This window comes from Neomonachus schauinslandi, chromosome 14, assembly GCF_002201575.2.
Source record: "Neomonachus schauinslandi chromosome 14, ASM220157v2, whole genome shotgun sequence".
Taxonomy (NCBI): domain Eukaryota; kingdom Metazoa; phylum Chordata; class Mammalia; order Carnivora; family Phocidae; genus Neomonachus; species Neomonachus schauinslandi.
In genome coordinates, this window is record NC_058416.1 from 57,717,825 (window position 1) to 57,739,066 (window position 21,242).

The following is a 21,242-nucleotide window of genomic DNA, read 5'->3' on the forward strand; positions in this document are numbered from 1 at the left end:
GAAATAACGCTTCAGCATTTGTGGGTTATTAAACTAAAACATATTAACACCTTGACAGCATACAAGTCTTATCTTAAAATCTGTAATTGTGTGCATCTTCTAGTCTTTCTAGGCACATTAAAATTCTGAGTTTCTTTTAAAAAATTCTGAATTTCTTCTTTGCTTACTAAGTATGTATGAACAATGACCAATGGTGAATGTGACAAGGTTAGTGGGTATTTAACATTAAGATAAAATAAAACCAAACTCAGGGCCCAACACAGAGGTGGTCACCAAATAAGAGAAAGGAGAAAGTCAAATTTGATCCCAGGTTTACAAACCAGCCTTGATTCTGGAAGTAATGTTTTCTTCAAAACAGATTTCTGTTTTACAACACAGCCTTAACACATAGGTCCATAGTTAGAAAAAAAATTGATGATATAAATCAACTATTTTCAAAACAAGAGTAAATTAAAAAAAAAAAATTCTTCAAGTCTTTTTCCTTCTGTCTTCCATTCAGTTTAGGAGGGAGGCATGTTACTGATCTAACATAGAATTCCAGGAAAAATGCCTCTTGATTTCCATGGTATACATTTATACATTATATATTATACATTTGCTGCCCTGGCTCTTTGCCAGAGGCTGACCATTATGGCCACTTGAAGACAGGAAACACTGTCTTCATACCTCTGTGACCCTAGCATCTGGAGTCATGCCTAAAGCATTGCATCCACTCTGATGGTTGGTGATTGGGTGAATGGAGTAAATGTTTACCCAAATTAGAGAAGCCTAACAAACTCGAGGTGCAAATGAAAATTCCTTCTCTGGCCTATCTAGTTGGTAAGTGATCCTCATTCATTCTTCCAGGGACGTTCTCTATGCACCCACAGCATGTGCTCTGCTCGAATACCTGGTACGAAAAGGTACCAGAATACAAAAGAGCTAAATAAGGCTCCTGCATTTCAGTAGCTGGTCTCGAGCCCACAAACACCCTTGAATTACTTCAGGTCCCTGTTCTGTGCCTCTCTCTCTGTGGACTTGCACTTCGCAGCACAGGCTCTAAGTGACACACAAACTGTTAATAGAGTCTGCTTTGTGGAAAGGAACTTCGAGGAATCAGAGATGCATCCATTTGCTGCAATTGCACCTGTAAATTAGCATTTTCCCCAAACATCACCTCCCTTGCACCCACACCAACATCTTCCTACCTGGAATAAGGCTTCCCAAGTGTGTTTTAAATCTAAGAATGACCTTCTTCCCAGCAATGCATAGCTTCTTAGCCCTAAGCTTACTGACTGCTTAGGGGTACTTGACGTTCTCCTGGTTGCTTATCATTTATTTTCCTTTGTTCTCTTCCTTGCCCTGCTGACCGACCGATGGCAGAGAGGTGTCCACGAAATCCGTGAGATCAGACAGTTTCACTTCACTGGCTGGCCGGATCACGGGGTACCCTATCATGCCACAGGGCTGCTGGGGTTCGTCCGGCAGGTCAAATCCAAGAGCCCGCCCAACGCAGGCCCATTGGTGGTGCACTGCAGGTAAGCAGAGTGCCTGGAGCCTCTCAAAGGAAGCCTCTCAGTGGGCAGGGGGTACAGGGGCTCCTTTGGGGTGATGACAGTGTTTTGGAACTCGATAGAGGTGATGTTTGCACAACATTGTGAAGGTGCTAAATGCCCCTGAGCTGTACACTTCAAAATGGTTCCTTTTATGTGGTATGACTCTCACCATAGCAAAGATGTAAAAGAAGGAGAAGCACAGGGGTCCTTTTTCCGCAGCTGACAGGGCCCTCTTTCCACCCAGTGCTGGTGCAGGGAGGACCGGCTGTTTCATCGTGATCGATATCATGTTGGACATGGCAGAAAGAGAAGGCGTGGTTGACATCTATAACTGCGTGCGGGAGCTGCGGTCACGGAGGGTGAACATGGTGCAGACAGAGGTACTGCTGCTCCCTGCCCATCCTCGGGCTTGGTCCCCCGTACCCCCCGCGCCCCATCTCCCACAGCCAAGTGCGGAAGAAACACTGACAATTCTGTCTTCAAAACTCCCCAGAAGAAAAAGTGATAAACCTGGCATCTCTCTTTCCTTCTTCCTCCCACCTCCCCTCCCTTCCTTCTTTTTCTTCTCCTTTCATAAACAAAAAAGACCAGGAGTCTCCCAGGTAATGGAATCTGCAGCCAGGAGCCTACATTTGCCCATGCTTCTGTATCAAGGGCCCCAGTAGAGTCTCTATATTAAGCTTCCAGGGATTCAGTACTATTTTTTTTATTATGTCTTTTAAACTAGCTAGTAACCAGAGCAAGACGACTCCTGAGAATAGCCAGGTGTTTTCCAAGTGGCTTAAGGCTAATCTCTGTACACTTTATTCCAAATTCTGCCCACTGGCTTGGCATCATGGGAATTTGCGCATTTTGTATAAATACTCCATGCTGACTAGTACGTCTATAAATTAGAATTCAAGGTGTGTCAGGAATTTAAGTGTTTGAGAAAAAAAAATTACATCCTGCCCCGAGGAACTTCATATTTTTACTTAATGTTTGCTTGTTTTAAGTAGGCATTACACCCACCACCTAGGGAAAAATGATTCATAAAGCAGAATGAAGGGGCACCTGGGTGGCTCAGTCGGTTAAGCATCTGCCTTCGGCTCAGGTCATGATCTCAGGGTCCTGGGATCAAGCCCCCCTTGGGTCAGGTTCCCTGCTCAGTGGGGAATCTGCTCCCTCTTCCTCTGCCCCTCCCCCCCCACTCATGCTCAGGCACACGTGCTCTTTCTCAAATAAATAAAATCTTTTAAAAAAAAAAGCAGAATGAAGAATAAATAACAATCCCTTCCATTTAGATTTTGCATTCAAGTTTACAAAAGCCACTGGTTTCAAGTTTACAAAAACCTAATTCCATTTTCAAATAACCTAAATAAAAATAGCAGAAATTCTGCTTTCATCATCTTTTTTCTCTGGAGTAGGGATTCTTTGCTTTAAAGATGATAATGATAGTAATGTATTTTTTAATGTATTTTACAGCCAGTCAAATGTGCCACATCCCCTTTCCTGCTTGCTCTGTGTCTGAGGTGTTACTAGGACTGGGCTGTTTTTGAGAATTAAGAGTCCTCATAATTTGTTGAAATTGAAGTAAAAAGTATTGAGACTCTTTTTGCATCTCATGTAATTAAAGATCAATAATAAATATGGTAAAACTTTACTGATTAATTGTAGGGAAAATCTGTGCCATTTTAGAATGAGAGGGCTCTTTTGTAAGCTGTGGACTAGTGCCTGCATATAAGAGCTCTTCTCCGGACACGTAAGGACTTTTGTAATTACCACATTAATGTTTCAAAAGAAGTAGTTCTAAGTGCTTGGAAATATTTATTTTCATAGGGATGTCAAGTTTCCCTGGACGTTCTCTGCACTGTTGACTTGGTTAGCAAATGCCTCTTTTCAGGACAGAGAGATGAGATTGTGCTCCTCTCCTCACCTGAAATGTTGAGTCCCAAACTCGTGGGCTCAGAATTACAGAGGTAGTTAAGCCACAGCTACGTAGATGACAGTGCTTGCCCTGGGATTTATCAGTGTCTGAGTGGTTTTCATCAATCTGTGTCATGCTTCTCTGCGTTGAACCCGTGTGTCTCTTCCTCCTGTCGTGCGCTACCTGTGGCCAGTCAGGATACGTGCCAGCCATCCCACGGGGGCATCAGCACTACCGGTAGCGGGATCCCCACCTCACAGCGGTCAGGTCCTTACACCTGGTTTCGCTGTGGCGGGAATGGATTGTCCATGACGGGCCACTGTCCCATTATCTTGTCTGCAGGGCGCTGTCTTCCCTTCTCTAGTTCTCCCCATGCACCTGGTTTCTCTATCACTAACTCGTCCCCTCTGCTTCTCCAGGAGCAGTATGTGTTTATCCATGATGCCATCCTGGAAGCCTGTCTTTGTGGTGACACCTCGGTCCCTGCTTCCCAAGTTAGGTCTCTGTATTATGACATGAACAAACTGGATCCGCAGACTAACTCCAGCCAGATTAAAGAGGAGTTCCGGGTAAGTCATGCGAGGGGGAGAGGGAGCTGGCTGTGGCCTTGCTCCTTCAGAAGTCTCTCAAAGTCAGCTCTGGAACCCCTGAGCCAACACAGAGCTTATCAACTTCAGCATTACTGACATTTTGGGCTGGCTAACTCTTGGCTGTGAGTGCTATCCTGTAGGATGTTTAGCAATAGCCCCTGGCTTCTACTCCCTGGATGCCAGGAGACCTCCACCACACTAGCAGTGACAATCAACACTGTGTGTAGACATTGCCGGGGCCCCTGGGAGCAAAGGGACCTGGTTGAGAACAACTGGTCTAGCAGAGCCATTAAGCCCCCTTGCAGGCAGACACCAGGCAGTCCTACAGTGTACATGGGTATAGCCAGACCGAGCAAGGTACCCTCACCGTACTTGCTGGGCGGTCGGTCTAAGTGTACCTGACTCTAAGTCAAATTGTAGCCAACCTCTTCCCCCCACGCACCCAGATGTCCAGCCCTCGTCAGACCAGATGGCACCTAATCCAATTCTCCAGATCTACGGTGGCCCTTATATCTGATGGGCACCGTCTGTGGACAAAATCCAGGGGGGAGGAAAGGGCACTGAGTGGGGAGGGGGAGCAGGGGGAGGTGGGGGCGAGGAGCACCCGGTCGTCCGCTGAGGACACTCAGACCTGCCGAAGTGTGAAGGTGAGACGGGGCGGCACGCAGCGTGCTCTTGCCCACGTGTCCGCGTGCTGTCCGGTAGACCCTGAACATGGTGACGCCAACCCTGCGCGTGGAAGACTGCAGCATCGCGCTGCTGCCCCGGAACCATGAGAAGAACCGCTGCATGGACATCCTGCCCCCGGACCGCTGCCTGCCCTTCCTCATCACCATCGACGGGGAGAGTAGCAACTACATCAACGCCGCCCTCATGGACGTAAGTCAGCCGGCGCGCCCTGCCCGGGAGGAACCGGGAAGCCCTTCCTCCCGGGCAGCAGCCGGGAAGATGCGGCTTCTCCTTCCGCTCCCTGGCCCTTGTTCGTTCCTTTTCTTTTCTTTCTTTCTTTTTTTTTTTTTTAGAGATTTTATTTATTTATTTGAGAGAGAGAGAATGAGAGAGAGCACATGAGAGGGGGGAGGGTCAGAGGGAGAAGCAGACTCCCTGCCAAGCAGGGAGCCCGATGCGAGACTCGATCCAGGGACTCCAGGATCATGACCTGAGCCGAAGGCAGTCGCTTAACCAACTGAGCCACCCAGGCGCCCCGTTCGTTCCTTTTCTTAAGACGCAAGCCATCTTCCCCACAAAGCGCATTTCCGATTCCACGTACGTTTCTGCGTCGCGGCCGACGATCTCGGTCTCCCGGAGACCACCAGTCGGGAAGTATTGATAAATGAAACATGTCCCGGGTACTCTGTGAGCACTTTTTTAACCCGCTGGCCAGAGAGCGAGAACAGCTATTAAGTCACTAAAGCAGAGAAGTGGGATAATATGGTTCGCAGCATTATTTTCATCCCGTCCTCCTCATTTAGGCGGTAATTAACATGGGGGAAAAAAATGGTCTGTCGGGACAGATAGCACACAACTCATTACTTCGTGTCAGTCTGTTTACTTCTAACTGAATGAACATTTGCTTGTTCGATTGATGGGAAAAGTAAATGGATATTTTCAAGGCTAGTATGGAAACTTGAATTCTGTTGGTGTGGTATCAGTAAAAAGGTACCTAAATTTACTTGAAGCTCTCCAGAGCTGTGAAAAGCATGTGTATCCTTCTGTGGCAGGAATGAGTAACACCATCACCCATAGAAGTGACCCTCGAACAAATTTTAGGAAAAGCAGAAGTATTTTCATTGTACATACTTTGTAAAGTTACATTTTCTCCATTAAAATGCTTACGTGTAGGGCTGATGTTGCCTTTCTAGCAGATATATCAAAAAATTTGTAAGAGCTACTTACTAAGTTTTCTGGGTGTCAAAGTGAGAATACTTTATCATTATTATTCTGCAGATCAGTCTATATTTAGTCTGTTTTGGTGTTGACAGGGGTGCTGGGATTCAGCAGTTGTTAAATGTGCCCAGAGTTCCATGTCACAAATTTCCATGTGTACAAGATAACTGAAGCTTCCTCCCTTTCCATTTTCCTGGGTATATCTGGATCTTTCTTGTTTGTGTTTGCAGAGCTATAAACAGCCTTCGGCTTTTATAGTCACCCAGCATCCTTTGCCAAACACAGTGAAAGACTTCTGGAGACTGGTCCTGGATTATCACTGCACGTCAGTGGTTATGCTAAATGATGTGGATCCTGCCCAGGTGAGACTCGTGCCCAGGGTCAACTCTGGGTTTGTTCTGCTTGTGCATCGAGAAGTGCAGGCCCCCGTGCCAGGTCACAAACGCCAGGTGACGAGTGGGAGCCAGAGCTGAAACGCAAATGTGAAAAGCAGATGGAATTAGGGATGGGGGGGCGAAAGTAATCTGAAACCAAAAAGACGGATGGAGATCATAGCTGGTGGAAGTGACAGGCAAGACAGGGTCAGAAATTGGCTGTTCCCAAAGGATGGAAATACAAACTAAAGGGAGATACAGGGTAATGGGTGGAGTCAGAGCTGCCAGATGAGGATGTCGCACCGCCTGCACCAAACAGAGCCAGCAAACCAGGGAGCCCCGAAGAAAGCAGAGCAGCACCTGACGCAGTCCCTCACCCAACCAGCACGGCTCACCTGGAGCCTGCAGGTGGAGAGGGTCATGCTGGGGTGACAGTGGAGACCGGCAAGTGATTTTAAGGGACAACGATTACTTTTGTCAACTCTTTGGTAAAGATAGTAAAAAGAAATGAAACCGGCACTTGAACACAAGAGAAGCTCAGAATGATAAATGCGGCTTTCCCCCAGCTGCTGCCCTTACACATAAAAAGAGAAAGAATAGGGCTGTGTTGACTTGGGTACTAGTAATGGGGTTAGAAACATTCCCCTAAAGGGCCTTGTCAGCAGGCATTGGCACAGTGGCCCTTTAGGAGCTGAATTTATTGCATTAGGGGATGGCGACGTTGGCTGCACGCTTGACCGCCATGACAAGACAGCATTATGGAAAGTGTGGACTTATTGCGTTTTAAGAATAAACTTGTTCTGAAACTGAATTAATTTTCTATCTGGTAGAGACAAGTTTTAAAAAGAAAAAAAGGGGTCTGAAGTGTTTCAGCATCCAGCCTGGAAAAGATTTTTCCTTCCTAAAATCCATTTTATTGTCGTCAATCTGCCATAAATTCTATGGACATTCACTTCAATTCTATAATGTTTTTAATTATGTTTGAGGCCCTACTTGATATTGTTAAGGCTGTAGCCTGAAAGCTAGTGAATGAAATAATAATGATAATCCTTGTCCTCATCTAGTCCTTTTTGCTTAAGAAACTTAAATATTTTAGAAGTCTTCCGCACCGATTCTCTCCGAAAGAGAGATTGCAGCCATTTTTAAAGACAAGCAGACACCACAGTTCAGGGAACTTCAAAGGCCCAACTCAAAATGGCACCAGTGGGTGCCATGGGTTAAATTTCACTAATTTAAGATTCTTCAGCCAAAGACCATTAGAGGACAAGTGACTATTCCCTCTTCAGAATCATTCCCTTTCCCCTAATGTGAATCCTGGAACATTCCAGTGATATACTGCCTTTTTCATATCAGTGTATCAGACATTAGTGATTTTGTTCTTTTTGAATGACAGTATTGGAATTCTAAAGCTGCATTCTAAACCCAAACTGTCTGGATTCAAACCAAGCCTTGGCCAACCATGGTAGGAGAGACAAAGAGTCCAATTCCACTCGGCAGACAGAGCTGATTTTCAGAGTGAGAGAAAGAGGCTCCTGGGACACAGTCATTTAGAGAACACTAAACTGAGCGTTTGAACTTAAAGTCTCTGCAGTTGTACAAGAATAGCACTCAACTATTTTAAGTATTTATAGATCCGGTTCATGGACATGTTATGCACCATTTAAGCCATTTTCTACACAGTTTACTTGGGCTGAGTGCAGAATGTAGTGTGCCAAGCACTGGCCCAAGCCATTCATATTTCTCTGGTGTAAGTGATGAGCTTTAATCAGGACTTGAACTGAGAAAGCAAGCAGAAAGCACAGCTAGCTCAGTGTGGAGAAAAGTGGGCAGAACAGTTCAAATGTGCATGTTAGGACTTGTGTTACCATCTCGACTTCCCGTCATAATGCCTGTTAATTTTAACAGTGGGTACTCTTGGGTATAAAGAAAAAATAAACATCAGCATGCTGTCATTTGACAAGGCAGTCTTAGAACTTGTCACCAGGAAGTGCTGGTAAGGAAGGGAAATTTTTATGGAAGCATTATTTTAAAATAAATAAATGTAATTTTTTAAAATACTATAGACTTAGCTAATATAAAAAGTACCCTTAGTTATTCCACCCTCATTCTTGATCGTAAAGTTCAAACCTCAACTTCTGTGTAATAGAGAGAGATTGCCGTTTCAGTTGACTCGCTGTTGGCTGAAAACTATCTTGCAATCTTGGATATAAATCAACCTTTACAACCTTTGACGGTAAGATTTTAGATACTTTGGAAAATAAAAGTCATAAAAAAAAGGAAATTCGACAGGTGGATTCGCCTTTTGTGGTACATCATTCTGCTTAAAATGAGATAGGTTTATCATCTGCTCTTGGCCCAATAGAAACCAGTTATAAGATAATGAAGTAATTCCCTCTTGGCCCCCCACAAGCCATTTGTCCCTTGGGTAAATCAGAAAGATAAAAATTAAACTCTACTCCCAAAAACATCATTAGATACCAAGTCCCAAAAGAAGTTTAATTTCAGACATTAAAGGCCTATTAGCATCTCAGGACTTTAGGAAAAGTCTGTGAGAAGGAAAAGTCCTGGGGGTTCTCCCCACCTATCTGCAAGTTTAGTATTTCTGTGGGGTGGTAGCAAACATAGGTGCCTCTTTCATAAGCCACCCTTTCCAGCATCACGTTCACACAAAGTTCTGGTTACCCGGTATCACCAATACCTGGCGCTTGAAATTGTGATTTTAATTAAAACTACCTCCAGGCAAAACAGCAAAGCATTTACTCTTATTACATCAGGTTTCCTAGATCTCAGCTGGGAGAATTTGGATCAGATCATGAAAATGCAACCCAACACTGTTATCAGTATCTTGGGAATGGCCCTATTCCCAAAAGTGATAACAAATTACAAAGCAAGCCCACGTGGGGGAGGATGGAGATTTGTGTATCAGTAGGTATGTGCACCATCTCAAGTATCTTAGCTCTTGTAATGGCAGCCAGTGGCATCTCTCCAGGGCCGGATAAAGGCATGCAGAAGGGATCTTACAAAGGGATGCATTGGGGGCATTGAACAGCATCCACATGGCCTCCTTGGAAAGCAGAATGGCTCGTGGCTTAAAGATGCTTTCTGAAGAAATGAAGAAAAAAGTACTGGAAGGACAGGTGGAGCTGAGGAATCAGCCAACAAGAAAGTCCTTGCTGGGAGGAAAAGAGAGAGGAAAGAAAATGAAGTGAATCAAGGAAGTATTAAGACTTACTGAATGTCAATAGTGACCTCATCCAAACTGTTAGGAGTCAATTTATTCCTTTTTTTTTTTTTTAAGATTTTATTTATTTGACAGAGAGAGACACAGCGAGAGAGTGAACACAAGCAGGGGGAGTGGGAGAGGGAGAAGCAGGCTTCCCACGGAGCAGGGAGCCCGATGCGGGGCTCGATCCCAGGACCCTGGGCTCATGACCTGAGCCGAAGGCAGATGCTTAACGACTGAGCCACCCAGGTGCCCAGGAGTCAATTTATTCCTATGATTAACTTCACATTTCTGTGTTTTGAATTCAGTTGTGTCCGCAGTACTGGCCAGAGAATGGAGTTCACAGACATGGCCCCATCCAAGTGGAATTTGTTTCTGCTGACTTAGAAGAAGACATCATCAGCAGGATATTCCGTATTTATAATGCAGCCAGAGTAAGAATCACAGCCAACGTCACTTATGTTCTGGTTTCATTATTTTCTCATTCACTAAATATCTAGAGTGCCCGCTCTGTGTCAGTCCCTACCAGTTAGGAGTTTGGAATACATTCTAGGTGTTTGTGAACAAAACAAAGCTCCCTGACCTTATGGAGCTTACGTTCTAATGGGAGAAAACAGACAATAAATAATAGATATAATATATATAGTATGTTAGAAGCAATAAATGCTATAGGGAAAAAAGTGGGGAGGTCGAAAGCACTAAGACCATGAACAGGAGGGAGAACAAGTCCCTGTCTTAACTAGATGCCCGTGTGAGCAAAGACCCAATCGAAGTGAGGGAACAGCCACACAGCTCTCTGTGGAGACAGCTTTGCCGGCAGAAACAATGGTCAATACAAAGGCCCTGAGGTAGGGCCTTCTCTGGTGAGGTCCAGAAACAGGAGGCTGATGTGGCTAGAGCACAGTAAGTGAAGGTGAGAGTAGCTAATAGAGTTGTCTACCTAAAGGGAAAGTGGCCAGGGTTTGGGGGGCTAGGGGACAGACTGTGTAGGACCTCCAGGCCACTGCCAGGATTTGGGCTTTTGCTGTAAAGGAAATGAGAAGCAGATACAGGGTTGAGTAGAGAAGAATCACATGATTAAAAAGGAGCACTGTAGCTTCTGGGTTGAGAACAGATCAGTCAGGAGGCCATTATAATCCAAGTGAGAAGTGACAACAGGAGGATGCAGTGGCAGCAGTTGGAGGTACATGAGGCAGAGATGCTGATATATTCTCATGACAGAGCCAACAGGATTTGGGAATAGGCTGGAACCCAGGGATTAGGGGGTGGGTCTCAAGATTCAGGTCCTGAGAAATGGACCAATGGAATTGACATTAACTGAGTTAGGGAAGGCTATGGGTATAATGGAACTGTTTGGGGTGGAGGGCATGCATTGGAGAGAAGGCCAGGAAACGGTCTGGGTTTGAGATGACTGTTAGAAACCTAAGTGGACATATCAAGTAGGCCTGGATATATGGAGGGGGAACTCAGAAGAGGCCCACCCTGGAGATGTAAAATGATGACTTACTGGAGTCTGGAAAGCCATGAGACTGAGTGTGCTCATCAGGTCAGAGAGAGAGGGGGCCTGAGGACTGAGCCTGGACTTCCATCGGAAAGAGGTCTGGGAGAAAGGGAGGCCAAGACAGAGGGCAGAGAGTGGAGAAGGAACAGCTGGGGAAGAAACTGTCAGAGAGTGAGAGCGATCACCCACGTCAAAGGTGCCAAAGGCCGCGGGAGACGTGATCCAAGTGATTTAGCTGCAGCCAGATCAAAACTGTTGCCGCTTTTCTAACTCTTTGAATACTTCAATTCCATTTAATCGTAGGTGAAGATTAATTGACCACTGACATCTTAGCAAGATTCACACCCATACGCAAACCCATGTTGTGCTCACGACAAACACCGTGTAACCTGAGCTCACAAACGTCTCTGGATTATAATTTATTTCTTACCCTTAAGTTACCTGCAATTAAAGGAAACCCATTTTACCCCTTACTGCACAATGTGGTCAATGCTCACGTTGTGTGTTATCACTTGGCTTTTGCAAAACTGTAAGCATTCTGCTTCACTTTTATTTGTCTGGCCTGTCATTTAAAACCCCTGGTTTTTTTAATAACAGCTCCAGATTAAAACTCGTAAGTCTTCAGGCCAGTGGAAGCTTCCTTCGGTATTTATAGGCAGGCCTATTCTTTAGTAATGGACTACTTTGCTGAGAAGTCCAAGCAGGTGGACTCAGCCTGCTGGTATTCCACAAGTAAACAATGCCTTTTTTCTTTCCACTCCCTGATTGTTGCCTGATTCCTTCTAGCCCCAAGATGGATATCGGATGGTGCAGCAATTCCAGTTCCTGGGCTGGCCCATGTACAGGGACACGCCAGTGTCCAAGCGCTCCTTCTTGAAGCTCATTCGCCAAGTGGATAAGTGGCAGGAAGAATACAACGGTGGTGAAGGCCGCACAGTTGTGCACTGCTTGTAAGTGCTAAGGGGAGTTCTGTACCTCAGAAGGGCCAGGCCAACGCTCTGCTGTCCCCCCTGATTTACTACCCTTTGTCTCTCTATGAATGGAGAAGAAATCAGTGGGTCTGGGTGAATGCAGATGATCTGTCTCCTCGTTAAGGATTTGGTTTGCTTTGCAGAAAACAAGATATGCACATTTTGCATTCAGATGGGGTATCACTGCTATATAAATAAGCCCTGACCTTGTGATTGTCCCTCCCCGCCCACAAAAAAAACACGTGAGTGGGTTCATTGGGCTCCTACCAGCTCCTGAGAGCCAAGGGTTAAGTTTAGGGGAATTTTCTGAGCTGGTTGTTAAACCGTTGGTAACTTGAAGTCATCCCCAGTGGAGACATTTACATCACCCACATCAGCAAATGCTGCAAATCAGGGCCCCCTCCTGGTTTGGCAAAGCCAGTGAGAGCATCTTTACCATCACACTAGTTGGTGATTCTATAGGAAATCATGTTAGAAGTTTCAAAGGAACTGTCTTTCAAAGGAATTGTCTTTTAAGAGAGTTGTGTTTGTTTGTGTCTTGGTTTTTGCCTGGGAAAGTACATATATAGGGAAGATTTGGTTAGAACCAGTATCTCCAAAGTGTGGTCTGTAGGCCAGAAGATGTAGAAGGCGCTCAAATGGGAAAACCTCTGCTACAGAGCAATGATTCCCAATTGTGGCTGCACATTGAGGGTCATTTGGGAAGATTTTTAAAGCAACAACAACGAAAAACAAAAACCATGCCCAGGCCACACCCAAAGCAATTAAATCAAAATCCCTGAGGATGGGCCCCAGACATCCTTGTTTTTTCAAACTCCTAGATTATTTCAATGTGCGGCCAAGGTTGAGAGCCCTTGAATAGAGACAGCCACACTTTTCAGAGCATTTTCACCTGCATTTGCTCATTGGTGATGATATGTAGCTTATCAGCCAGCTGGGATTGGCTTAATGGAGCAAGCAATTAGAAAGTCATGGCAGTTAGGGAAGATGTTTAGAGAATTTGTGGAAACTTCAAGTATAAGCTTATGTCTCTTTTCAGTGGAGTTTCATTAGCACACAGTGAGGTCTCTCCCAAGCTGAAGGGAAAATAAGGTTTAACTCTGGGCAGACCAACCCTAGTTAAAATGATAAGCTTGCCTAAGGACCTGGATTTCTCCCCTTGGTTCCCATACCTCACGCGATGCCACCCACCCAGGGGCCCAGGAGGGTCTGTGATACCCTAGAACTCTGCCCTGCCTCCCAGGAGTCAAAAGGTGGCAGTGTCTTGTCCTACAGAAACTGACAGCCCCTTGAAAAGAGTCTTATGAACCCATTCACACTTAGCCTCAACCAGAGGCCCCAATCCTTTGTCCTCAGCGTTTATTACTCGTCCCTTCCTTCTCATAGACCCCGTTCATTAAAAACATCTCTACCAAGAAAATGTCAAAGAAGATTAGCAGTGCACATCCCCATTTTTATTTAAGTGCAGATATAACTTCTGATCAGAATACAACGGGGGGGGGGGGGGGGAGGTGGTCACCAGTGTGAGCTGATATAGTCCCAGCAAGGGAAATTGACATTTTAGTTAGGGTTTGTATTGTATCTGTTAGGTCTTTTGAAAAAAACTGAAAACACTCTGCAGATACCCATTTCTGTGTTTGGAGTCTGCCAGCATCTGGAACTAGGAATGTGATGCATGCGTGGTGCCCCCCCTTTGATTGGAGCTTCCTAACAAGGGCCAGTGCTGTAACCCAAAGGACTGAATCACACTGGGGGAAGCTGAGGCACCAGGACAGGCCTGAGGGGAAGATACAGAGACCACTTAAATCACTGCACCTCATAGACAACCACGACTATACTCTCCCAAGACCCAGCTGTGACCCCAGAACTAAGCCATTACATTACCATTCCATGTGATGTCTACAGTGGGCTGTTCTCTAGAGTGGACAGTGGTGGGCATCCGTTGTTTCTGCCCTCTTGCCAGCCCAGCACCCCACCCCTCTTCTGGTACGAGAAACTTGATCTTTCCTTGGGAAACATTTTCCCCAATTCGGAAGTCCCCATGGTTCCCAGGGGGCTGCCTCTTGCTCTCTTGGCATCAGGGTGGGCATGAGACCTGTGCCTGGTAAGAGTGTTTATTGTTGTTTAGATTTATAAATATATATATATAATCTAAAATAAACATAAATCTTTTTTCTTGTGATTTTCTTGCATAAATCACATTCTGTATTCATACAAAACAACTTAATGTTTTTTCTCTGACAAACTGTACATATAGAAACAAATTTCCAATCGGACATGAACTTAAATTTGTGGAGGTGCTCCATGTCTTGTGACAATTAAAAAAAAAAAGATTCCAGCTTTTATCTTCACAAAACAATGGGAGTTAGGGCAGTGAGGGTGGACAGGACAGAACAAGGCCAGCTACTCTGGGTAGCCAGCAGCAGTCTCTTCATCTTGAAGACCTCATTAGGGGCTCCTAGGATTCAGCTGCCCCAGAAAAAGTTCAGGGCTACATGGTGCAGGTTTCCTTTTGTCTGTCTTGGTAAGTCCAAAAGAAGTTCTTAAATACTGTCCAGAGAGGCCTCAGGGGAATCAGCTTCTACCGACCCCTTCCACCACCCCTTGAAGTTCCTCGCCTTGGCGGGCCAGAGTTCATGTTACTCCCTCTCCCCCAGTTACTGCCACTCCGGCCCCCTCTGGAAGGAGTACCGCTGCCTGGAGGGCCTCCAAAAGGTTCGTCTCTGTGGTAGCCATCATGGTGATCTCCATCCAAGGAGCTGGAGCGCCCAGATTTTGGCACTCTCTGGGAAGGTCCTGGGCCCCCTCGGCCTTTGCCTTCTCGATCCTCAGAAGGACCCCCTGGGGCTTCCATTTCTCTGTGCTCCGAGGTCCCTGGCCCATCATGCCAGGGACGCTTTCGGGGTGGCAGGGATGCCATGTCCATGCCCTGGAGAGAAGAGAAACGTTCTCTGCTAGCTGGGGAATGACCATCGTGAGGGGGATGATCAGGGCGAGGAGCATCACAGAAATGTTCATGACCTGGCCCTGGCTCTCTATTTCCATCCCAGGAGTCTGGTTTCCGTCCTCCTTCAAAGCGAGGGAATTCATCAGGAGTGGGGAGTAAACCCTTCCTTCCTCCTCGTGGGGTACCCCGACCTCGACCTCTGAGATCTCTTCCTCGGGCTGCTTCATCAGAAGGATCAAAATTCTCCTCTGGACCAAAGTCTTCAGGACCAGGAAAACTGTCCCTTCCTCTGGGGAGGGGCACGGCCCTCATGTCTTGGGGGTGCTCCTCTTCTAAAGCTTTCTTCTCTGAGCCCTCGAAAACGTGGGTCCTCAGGATCCCGGGGGAATCGTTCATCTCCAGGTCTGCGGCCTTCCCAAGCCCCTGGAGGGCCCCGGGCTGCTCCCCGGCCATCCCCCTCGCTGAATTCCCTGTGATCAGGCGGAAACGGAGGCCCGGGGCCCCCACACCTCCACTTCTCTTCTTGTGGTAAAGGTCCTCCTCGCCCCTCAAATTCACGTAATCGGTGGCCAAAGCGCTTGTCCGGGTGGAAGTCATCTGGTCTGCTGAAGTCATCAGGGAAGTCGGGGTGAGGGCCGCGCCTATCAGGGGGACCCCTGTAGTCCTGGCCGCCCCGGAAAGAGGCCCCCTCTCGGGCCCGTACTCAGGGCCGCTGCTCTGCTCATGCCACCTCTCTGACATGGGGCCCATGTGATGGTTGGGAGGGCCGCGTGAGTCACCTTTGTTAGGGCCAGGTCCTTGTCCAGGGTTAAGAGGGGGGATGCGACCTTGTGCTCCCTGCTGCCCTAGGCCTGGTATCAGGGGTGGGGGGCCTGTGTTCTGTCCTTCCTGATTGAAGGGGGCCCGGGACCCATCACCTAGCAGAGCTGTTTTCTGCTGCTGGAATGGTATTGGCCCTTGAGATGGATGTGGCCCTCTTGCCGGGTTCTGCTGTCCCTGAGGTCCAGGGGGCCCTTGCATGCCACCCTGGGGTGGCGGCCCCAAAGAGCCCTGGGGCGGCCCCTGCTGACCTTGTGAGCCTGGAGGCCCTCACAATTCCTGGGGGGGGCCCAGCATGGATCCTTGGGCTGGAGGCCCCTGCATGCCTCGCATCTCCTGAGGGCCTCGCATCTCCTGAGGGCCATGTCCCAGCAGTCCACTTGGAGGGTGAGGTCCTCTCATCTCTTGAGGCGGATGGCCCATCATCATCCCTTGGGGAACAGGACCCTGATTTTCTCGGGGGCCTGGAGGACCCTGCATTCCTCTTGGATTCAATCCCATCAGAGGTCCCTGAGACACAGGACCTTGGATCCCTTGAGACCCTGGCCCACCTTGTATCCCATGAGGATGAGGAGGTCCTTGCATTCCTCTGGGACCAGGTAGTCCCTGCATACCTTGAGTACCAGGAGGTCCCTGAGGGCCCAAGTGACCCTGGGGACCAGGTGGGCCTTGAGGGCCTATGTGACCTTGTGGGCCAGGTGGACCCTGAGGACCCATATGACCTTGAGGACCAGAATTACCCTGTGGTCCAGGTGGTCCTTGAGGTCCCAAAGGGCCATGAGGTCCAGGATGCCTCTGCATTCCTTGGGGCCCATGCATGTCCTGAGGCCTCAGCAACCCCTGGGGCAGGCCCTGGGGCCCTTGTGGTCCCATGAATCCTTGCGGCCCCCCACCTCCCTGATGCAGTGGAGGACCTTGTGGTCCCATTTGTCCCTGGGGTCCAGGGGGTCTAAACTAGATATAAATCTAAATTGAAGATTTTCTAGTTGTGAGAAACAAAGTTAGGTTGAATTCGTATCCTCCAACATAGGCCAGGAAAGAATGCATGGAACCACAAAAGCTCTCTGCTGTTCATTTCTGAGGTAAGAACATTATATTCAGCAGAGCATAGCGCCACCTAATGGTTGTGGTGAAGCAGTCCCTGCCGGAGACAGGCCTCCAGGTTCTGTAAATGGAATGGTTTCTTGAGCCAAACGTACATTCACGGTGAGCAAATAGGGGTTTTTTTTCTTTATACGTCTTCCAGCTCATAAAACCAGAAGAAATGGATAGAAGTAAGAGATCACCATTTTGCAACCCTTGTTGAGGATAATGGATGTAGACAATGGTCATCAACAGCTGCTGAAAGCATCAAGTGAAAAGCTGGTGGGGGGAAAGCAGTGTGGTATCAGTGGGAAGACAGAAAGTAGGCTAATGGAGCAGAAGAGAAAATCCAGAAATGGAGCCACACCTCAAGGTCACCTGATTTACAACAAAGACCCCACAGCAACACACCTCCTGCAGGGCGGGCAGCAGGAAAAGACAGCCCGCCCACCTGGTCTCCCTCCTCATGCTGCATACAGAAATCATTTCCAGATGGATCATGGGCCCAAATGTGAAAAGGAAAACAGTGAAGCTTCCAGGAGAAAACCTTCATGATCATGAGGTGTAACCAAAGATGATGTCACCCAAGACAGAGAACGCTAGCCACAAAAGAATGAAAAATAGGATTTCATTAAAGTTAAGCACTTCTGTTCATCAAAAGACACCAAGGAGAGTGAAAAAGCAAGACGGAGAGTGGGCAAAGAATTTTGTGATACGTGCATTTGACGAAAGACTCATGGCCAGAATGCCTAACTACTGCAAGCCAACAAGAAAAGATCGACCCAGTTGTTTGAGCAATAGACTTGACAAGAATTTCATTTTTTAAACAAAGAAGATGTACGTGGCCCATAAACACAGAAGGTACTCAGCATTATTCATTTTCAGGATAATACACACTAAAACCAGAATCAGATGCCCTCTACACATTCACCAGAATGGGTGAAATTTAAAAGACAAACAAATAAATGAAGATACCCAGTGTTGGTGAAGCTGCAGAGTAACTGGAATTCCTGTACCTGCTGACAGGAAGTAAATATGGTACTGCCATTTTGGATCTGTCTGACAACAACACTGAATGCTAAATATAAATATATTCTCTGAGCTCTTCCCCTCCCAGGTAGATGACTACAGAAGTGAGTCCTATATGCACCAGGAGACATTTTTATGGCAGGTTTACTCATAATACTGAAAACTAGAAACAGCCCAAACATTCCTCAGCTGGTAGATAGATAAATTATACAGTAGTATATCCAGTCAATGGGATTATTGTGAGCAATATAAAAGAACAAACCATAGGGGCGCCTGGGTGGCTCAGTCATTAGGCGTCTGCCTTCGGCTCAGGTCATGAGCCCAGGGTCCTGGGATCGAGCCCCGAATCAGGCTTCCTGCTCCGTGGGAAGCCTGCTTCTCCCTCTCCCACTCCCCCTGCTTATGTTCCCTCTCTGGCTGTCTTTCTCTCTGTCAAATAAATAAAATCTTAAAAAAAAAAAAAAAAGAACAAACCATAGATACAAGATGGATGATTCTCACACAGATAATATTAAGTGAAATAAGCCAGATGCAAAAGAGTATGTACCAAATGATTCCATTTATACAAAATTCAAAAACAGACCAAAGAAATTTATGACGCTAAAAATGAAAACAGGGCTCATCTTTGAGTTACTGATGGTATTGATGAGGAAGAAGTCTGAGGGAGGTCTGGGGGGCTAATCATGGTCTGCAGCTTGATCTGAATGGTGGTTATGTGGCACATGCATTTGGAAATTAACTGAGATATATACTTACCATTTGTGAGCTTAATTGTAGTTCCATTAGACTTTATTTAAAAAACTGATTTGGGACTTAATAATGAACTGATCAAGCTGGCATTCTGACACAGTGATCAATCTTAAAATCACAAAACAAGGGACAACTTGATATTTTGTGCCGGTTTCCTAATGAAAGTATACTTGTAAGGTATCCTTGTCTTTAAAAACATGTAATTCTTATGAAGCTGTGGAGCTAACTCCCAATATATAGGAAATAAGGATTAGGGAGAAACATGCTAAATGAGTCACAGAAATGCAATGAATGAGAACAACCCAGGATGTGGGGCTCTCTCCAGGAAAGAAGACCCCATTTCTTCAAAATAAATTGCTAAGAGAAAAAGAGCAAAGAGGAACTTATAGATTAAAACCATGGCTACTTTCTACATCTACATTCTATATTTTGTATTCTACAAAATAACTGATCAGTACTCTTCAAAAGTGTCAAGGTCAAGAAAAACAAGGAAAGACTGAGGACCTGTCCCAGATGGAGGAGACTAAAGAGCCAGGACAAGTCAGTGCAAAGCGGGGTCTGGGATTGGATCCTGGACCAAAAAAAGGACATTGGTGACATTTGACTGGTGATATTTGACTAAGGCCTGTAGTTTAGTTAACACTATTGCACCAGTGTTAATTTCCTGGTTCCGGTCACTTACTATGACTGTAAGATGTTCGCATCAGGGGGAGGTGGGTATGCCAGGGAACTCGCCACGTTGTGTTTGCAATGATTCTGTACATCTAAAATTAGCTCAAAATGAAAAGTTTAACAGAAAGAGCCCTTATGTTTTAGAGATAAATAATGAAACACTAATGGATTTTTTTTAAGGCCAAGTCCATCTTGGAACATAACCAACACTCATCACCGGTTTTGGTGGCAGATACTAGATGAGGTGATTGGTCACTGGAAACTTTCCGGAATGGGCCCTTTGACTAAAAACTGATAGCATGCTTTATCAGATTATATAATCCAGGGCGGAGGCGAAGCTAGGAGAGCAGAATGTGCCAGTTGATCGTCGCCTCCAGTCAGGTGACTCATGGGCCCAGCACTGAGGCTCATTAACACCATTTGCTCTAATTGAAAGAATCAGGCCGGGGTGGGGGAGCATTCCCCTGGCCTCTGAGGCCCTCACCGTGACCTGTTGTCCAGGGCTCAGGCGGCAGGTGAGCAGGTAGTGCGAGGGCAAACGCAACCATCTGATTTCTCTTCCGACAGGAACGGGGGAGGCCGTAGTGGGACGTTCTGTGCCATCAGCATCGTCTGTGAGATGCTCCGGCACCAGAGGACGGTGGACGTCTTCCACGCGGTGAAGACGCTGAGGAACAACAAGCCCAACATGGTGGACCTCCTGGTAAGCCCCCCTCCCCTCCCTCCGTCCTGCAGAATGGGGCATTTTCCCGCTTAGGGGACGTAGTTGGCGGTGATGCTGATTCACGGGGGGGGGGGGGTTGGGGGAGACTCGTTTTCAGGAGCATAATGGAATCGCTTTGCTTGCAAGGGCTTTTCTCCCTCTTCCTCTCTCACTTGGCTTTTCACAGGGAGACTTCATCTCCACACGCAGGCAACGTGGAAAGAGTTGAAACTCACAAGTGAACATCCTTATTCATTTCCGTTCTTGGCAGTGCCTTCCACATGGTTAAGCACTTAGTCTTCGCGGGGAAGGAATAATCATAGCACCCGAAATGCCAGATTTTCAAATTATAGATTTTATAAATAGCTTAATCACCTAATATTTATCAAAGCTGTGAATTTTAGTTTGACATCCAGAATATTGTGTTTAATTCTGGTGGCCATATCTGAGATGAGGACAGAGGAGCAGAGAAACAAAGGACTACGTGCAGTTATTTTCTTAGAGTATTTCAGATCTCTTTCTTGCGTGCCGCTATTAAAATGCCAGCCACTGCCGCTTGTGAGTAGAATAGCTTGAAGGAGGAAGCTTTCAGATTAGGTGTTTGTACTTCTCTGCTAGTGGAAGAAGGATCTGAAGGAAACGGTGGGACAGATCCCAAGGTTGGGAGAATGGCCTGGGGTGGGGAGAAGGAGGAAGACACGGCTGGTGCCCACGCCACACCTGGAAAGCCCACGCGACCCGGCCCACGGCCCTGCAGCAGTGGGCTTCAAATTTAAAATATAAGAAAGGGACTAAAGAAGGAGTGGAGATTCGAGCTAACATTGAGGGAGTAGCCACGGTCCCAGTCATCCTAGCTGTGCCCCAGGCTGGGTAATGATAGTCACCAATGCTGACCCACTCCTGGGACACGTCCTCCTCTGCACAAGTCACTCTCCCAGGGCATCTGCTTCCCCCAGGTACATGTGTCCTGCTTGATGTTTCCAAGAAGCACGGTGCTGCTTGGGGAATTTGGGAGGCGGATGCCTGTTTGGCCAGGTGCAAACTCCCAAAACCATCAGCAGGTAGCACCTTGGCTTCTGTGGAGAATGGACCATGCCCCCCAGCCTGCTGCCCCCTCTCCTCCCCGCCCTAGGGGAGGCCCCAGGAAAACCCAAATTCTCATCTCAGCAATGCTACTAATTCAAGTCAAGTGACAATGAACTTGGCCATTTAAGTCTTCTCGGGCCGGGCACTTAGCTTTCCTGAGCCCGAGTCG

At 46.8% G+C, this 21,242-nt stretch overlaps 2 protein-coding genes across 2 annotated transcripts in view; both read left to right on the top strand.

Moving 5' to 3' along the window:
• PTPRM (protein tyrosine phosphatase receptor type M) overlaps positions 1-21,242 on the top strand; it is an 812,937-nt gene that overhangs the window by 784,499 nt on the left and 7,196 nt on the right. Inside the window, exons 27-34 of the mRNA XM_044921209.1 lie at positions 1,363-1,517; positions 1,780-1,915; positions 3,858-4,007; positions 4,734-4,907; positions 6,146-6,277; positions 9,821-9,946; positions 11,800-11,963; positions 19,852-19,987. Coding sequence (XP_044777144.1) covers positions 1,363-1,517; positions 1,780-1,915; positions 3,858-4,007; positions 4,734-4,907; positions 6,146-6,277; positions 9,821-9,946; positions 11,800-11,963; positions 19,852-19,987 — 1,173 coding nt within the window. The remainder of the gene's footprint in view (positions 1-1,362; positions 1,518-1,779; positions 1,916-3,857; positions 4,008-4,733; positions 4,908-6,145; positions 6,278-9,820; positions 9,947-11,799; positions 11,964-19,851; positions 19,988-21,242) is intronic.
• LOC123326635 lies at positions 14,270-16,700 on the top strand. Its single transcript, XM_044921210.1, has one exon. It carries the CDS (start codon positions 15,876-15,878, stop codon positions 16,623-16,625), a length of 750 nt encoding a protein of 249 aa, XP_044777145.1. The 5' UTR covers positions 14,270-15,875; the 3' UTR covers positions 16,626-16,700.

Excerpts from the sequence above, each read along its gene's own strand:
- LOC123326635 (XM_044921210.1), top strand. The coding sequence starts at position 15,876 with ATGGTATTGGCCCTTGAGATGGATGTGGCCCTCTTGCCGGGTTCTGCT.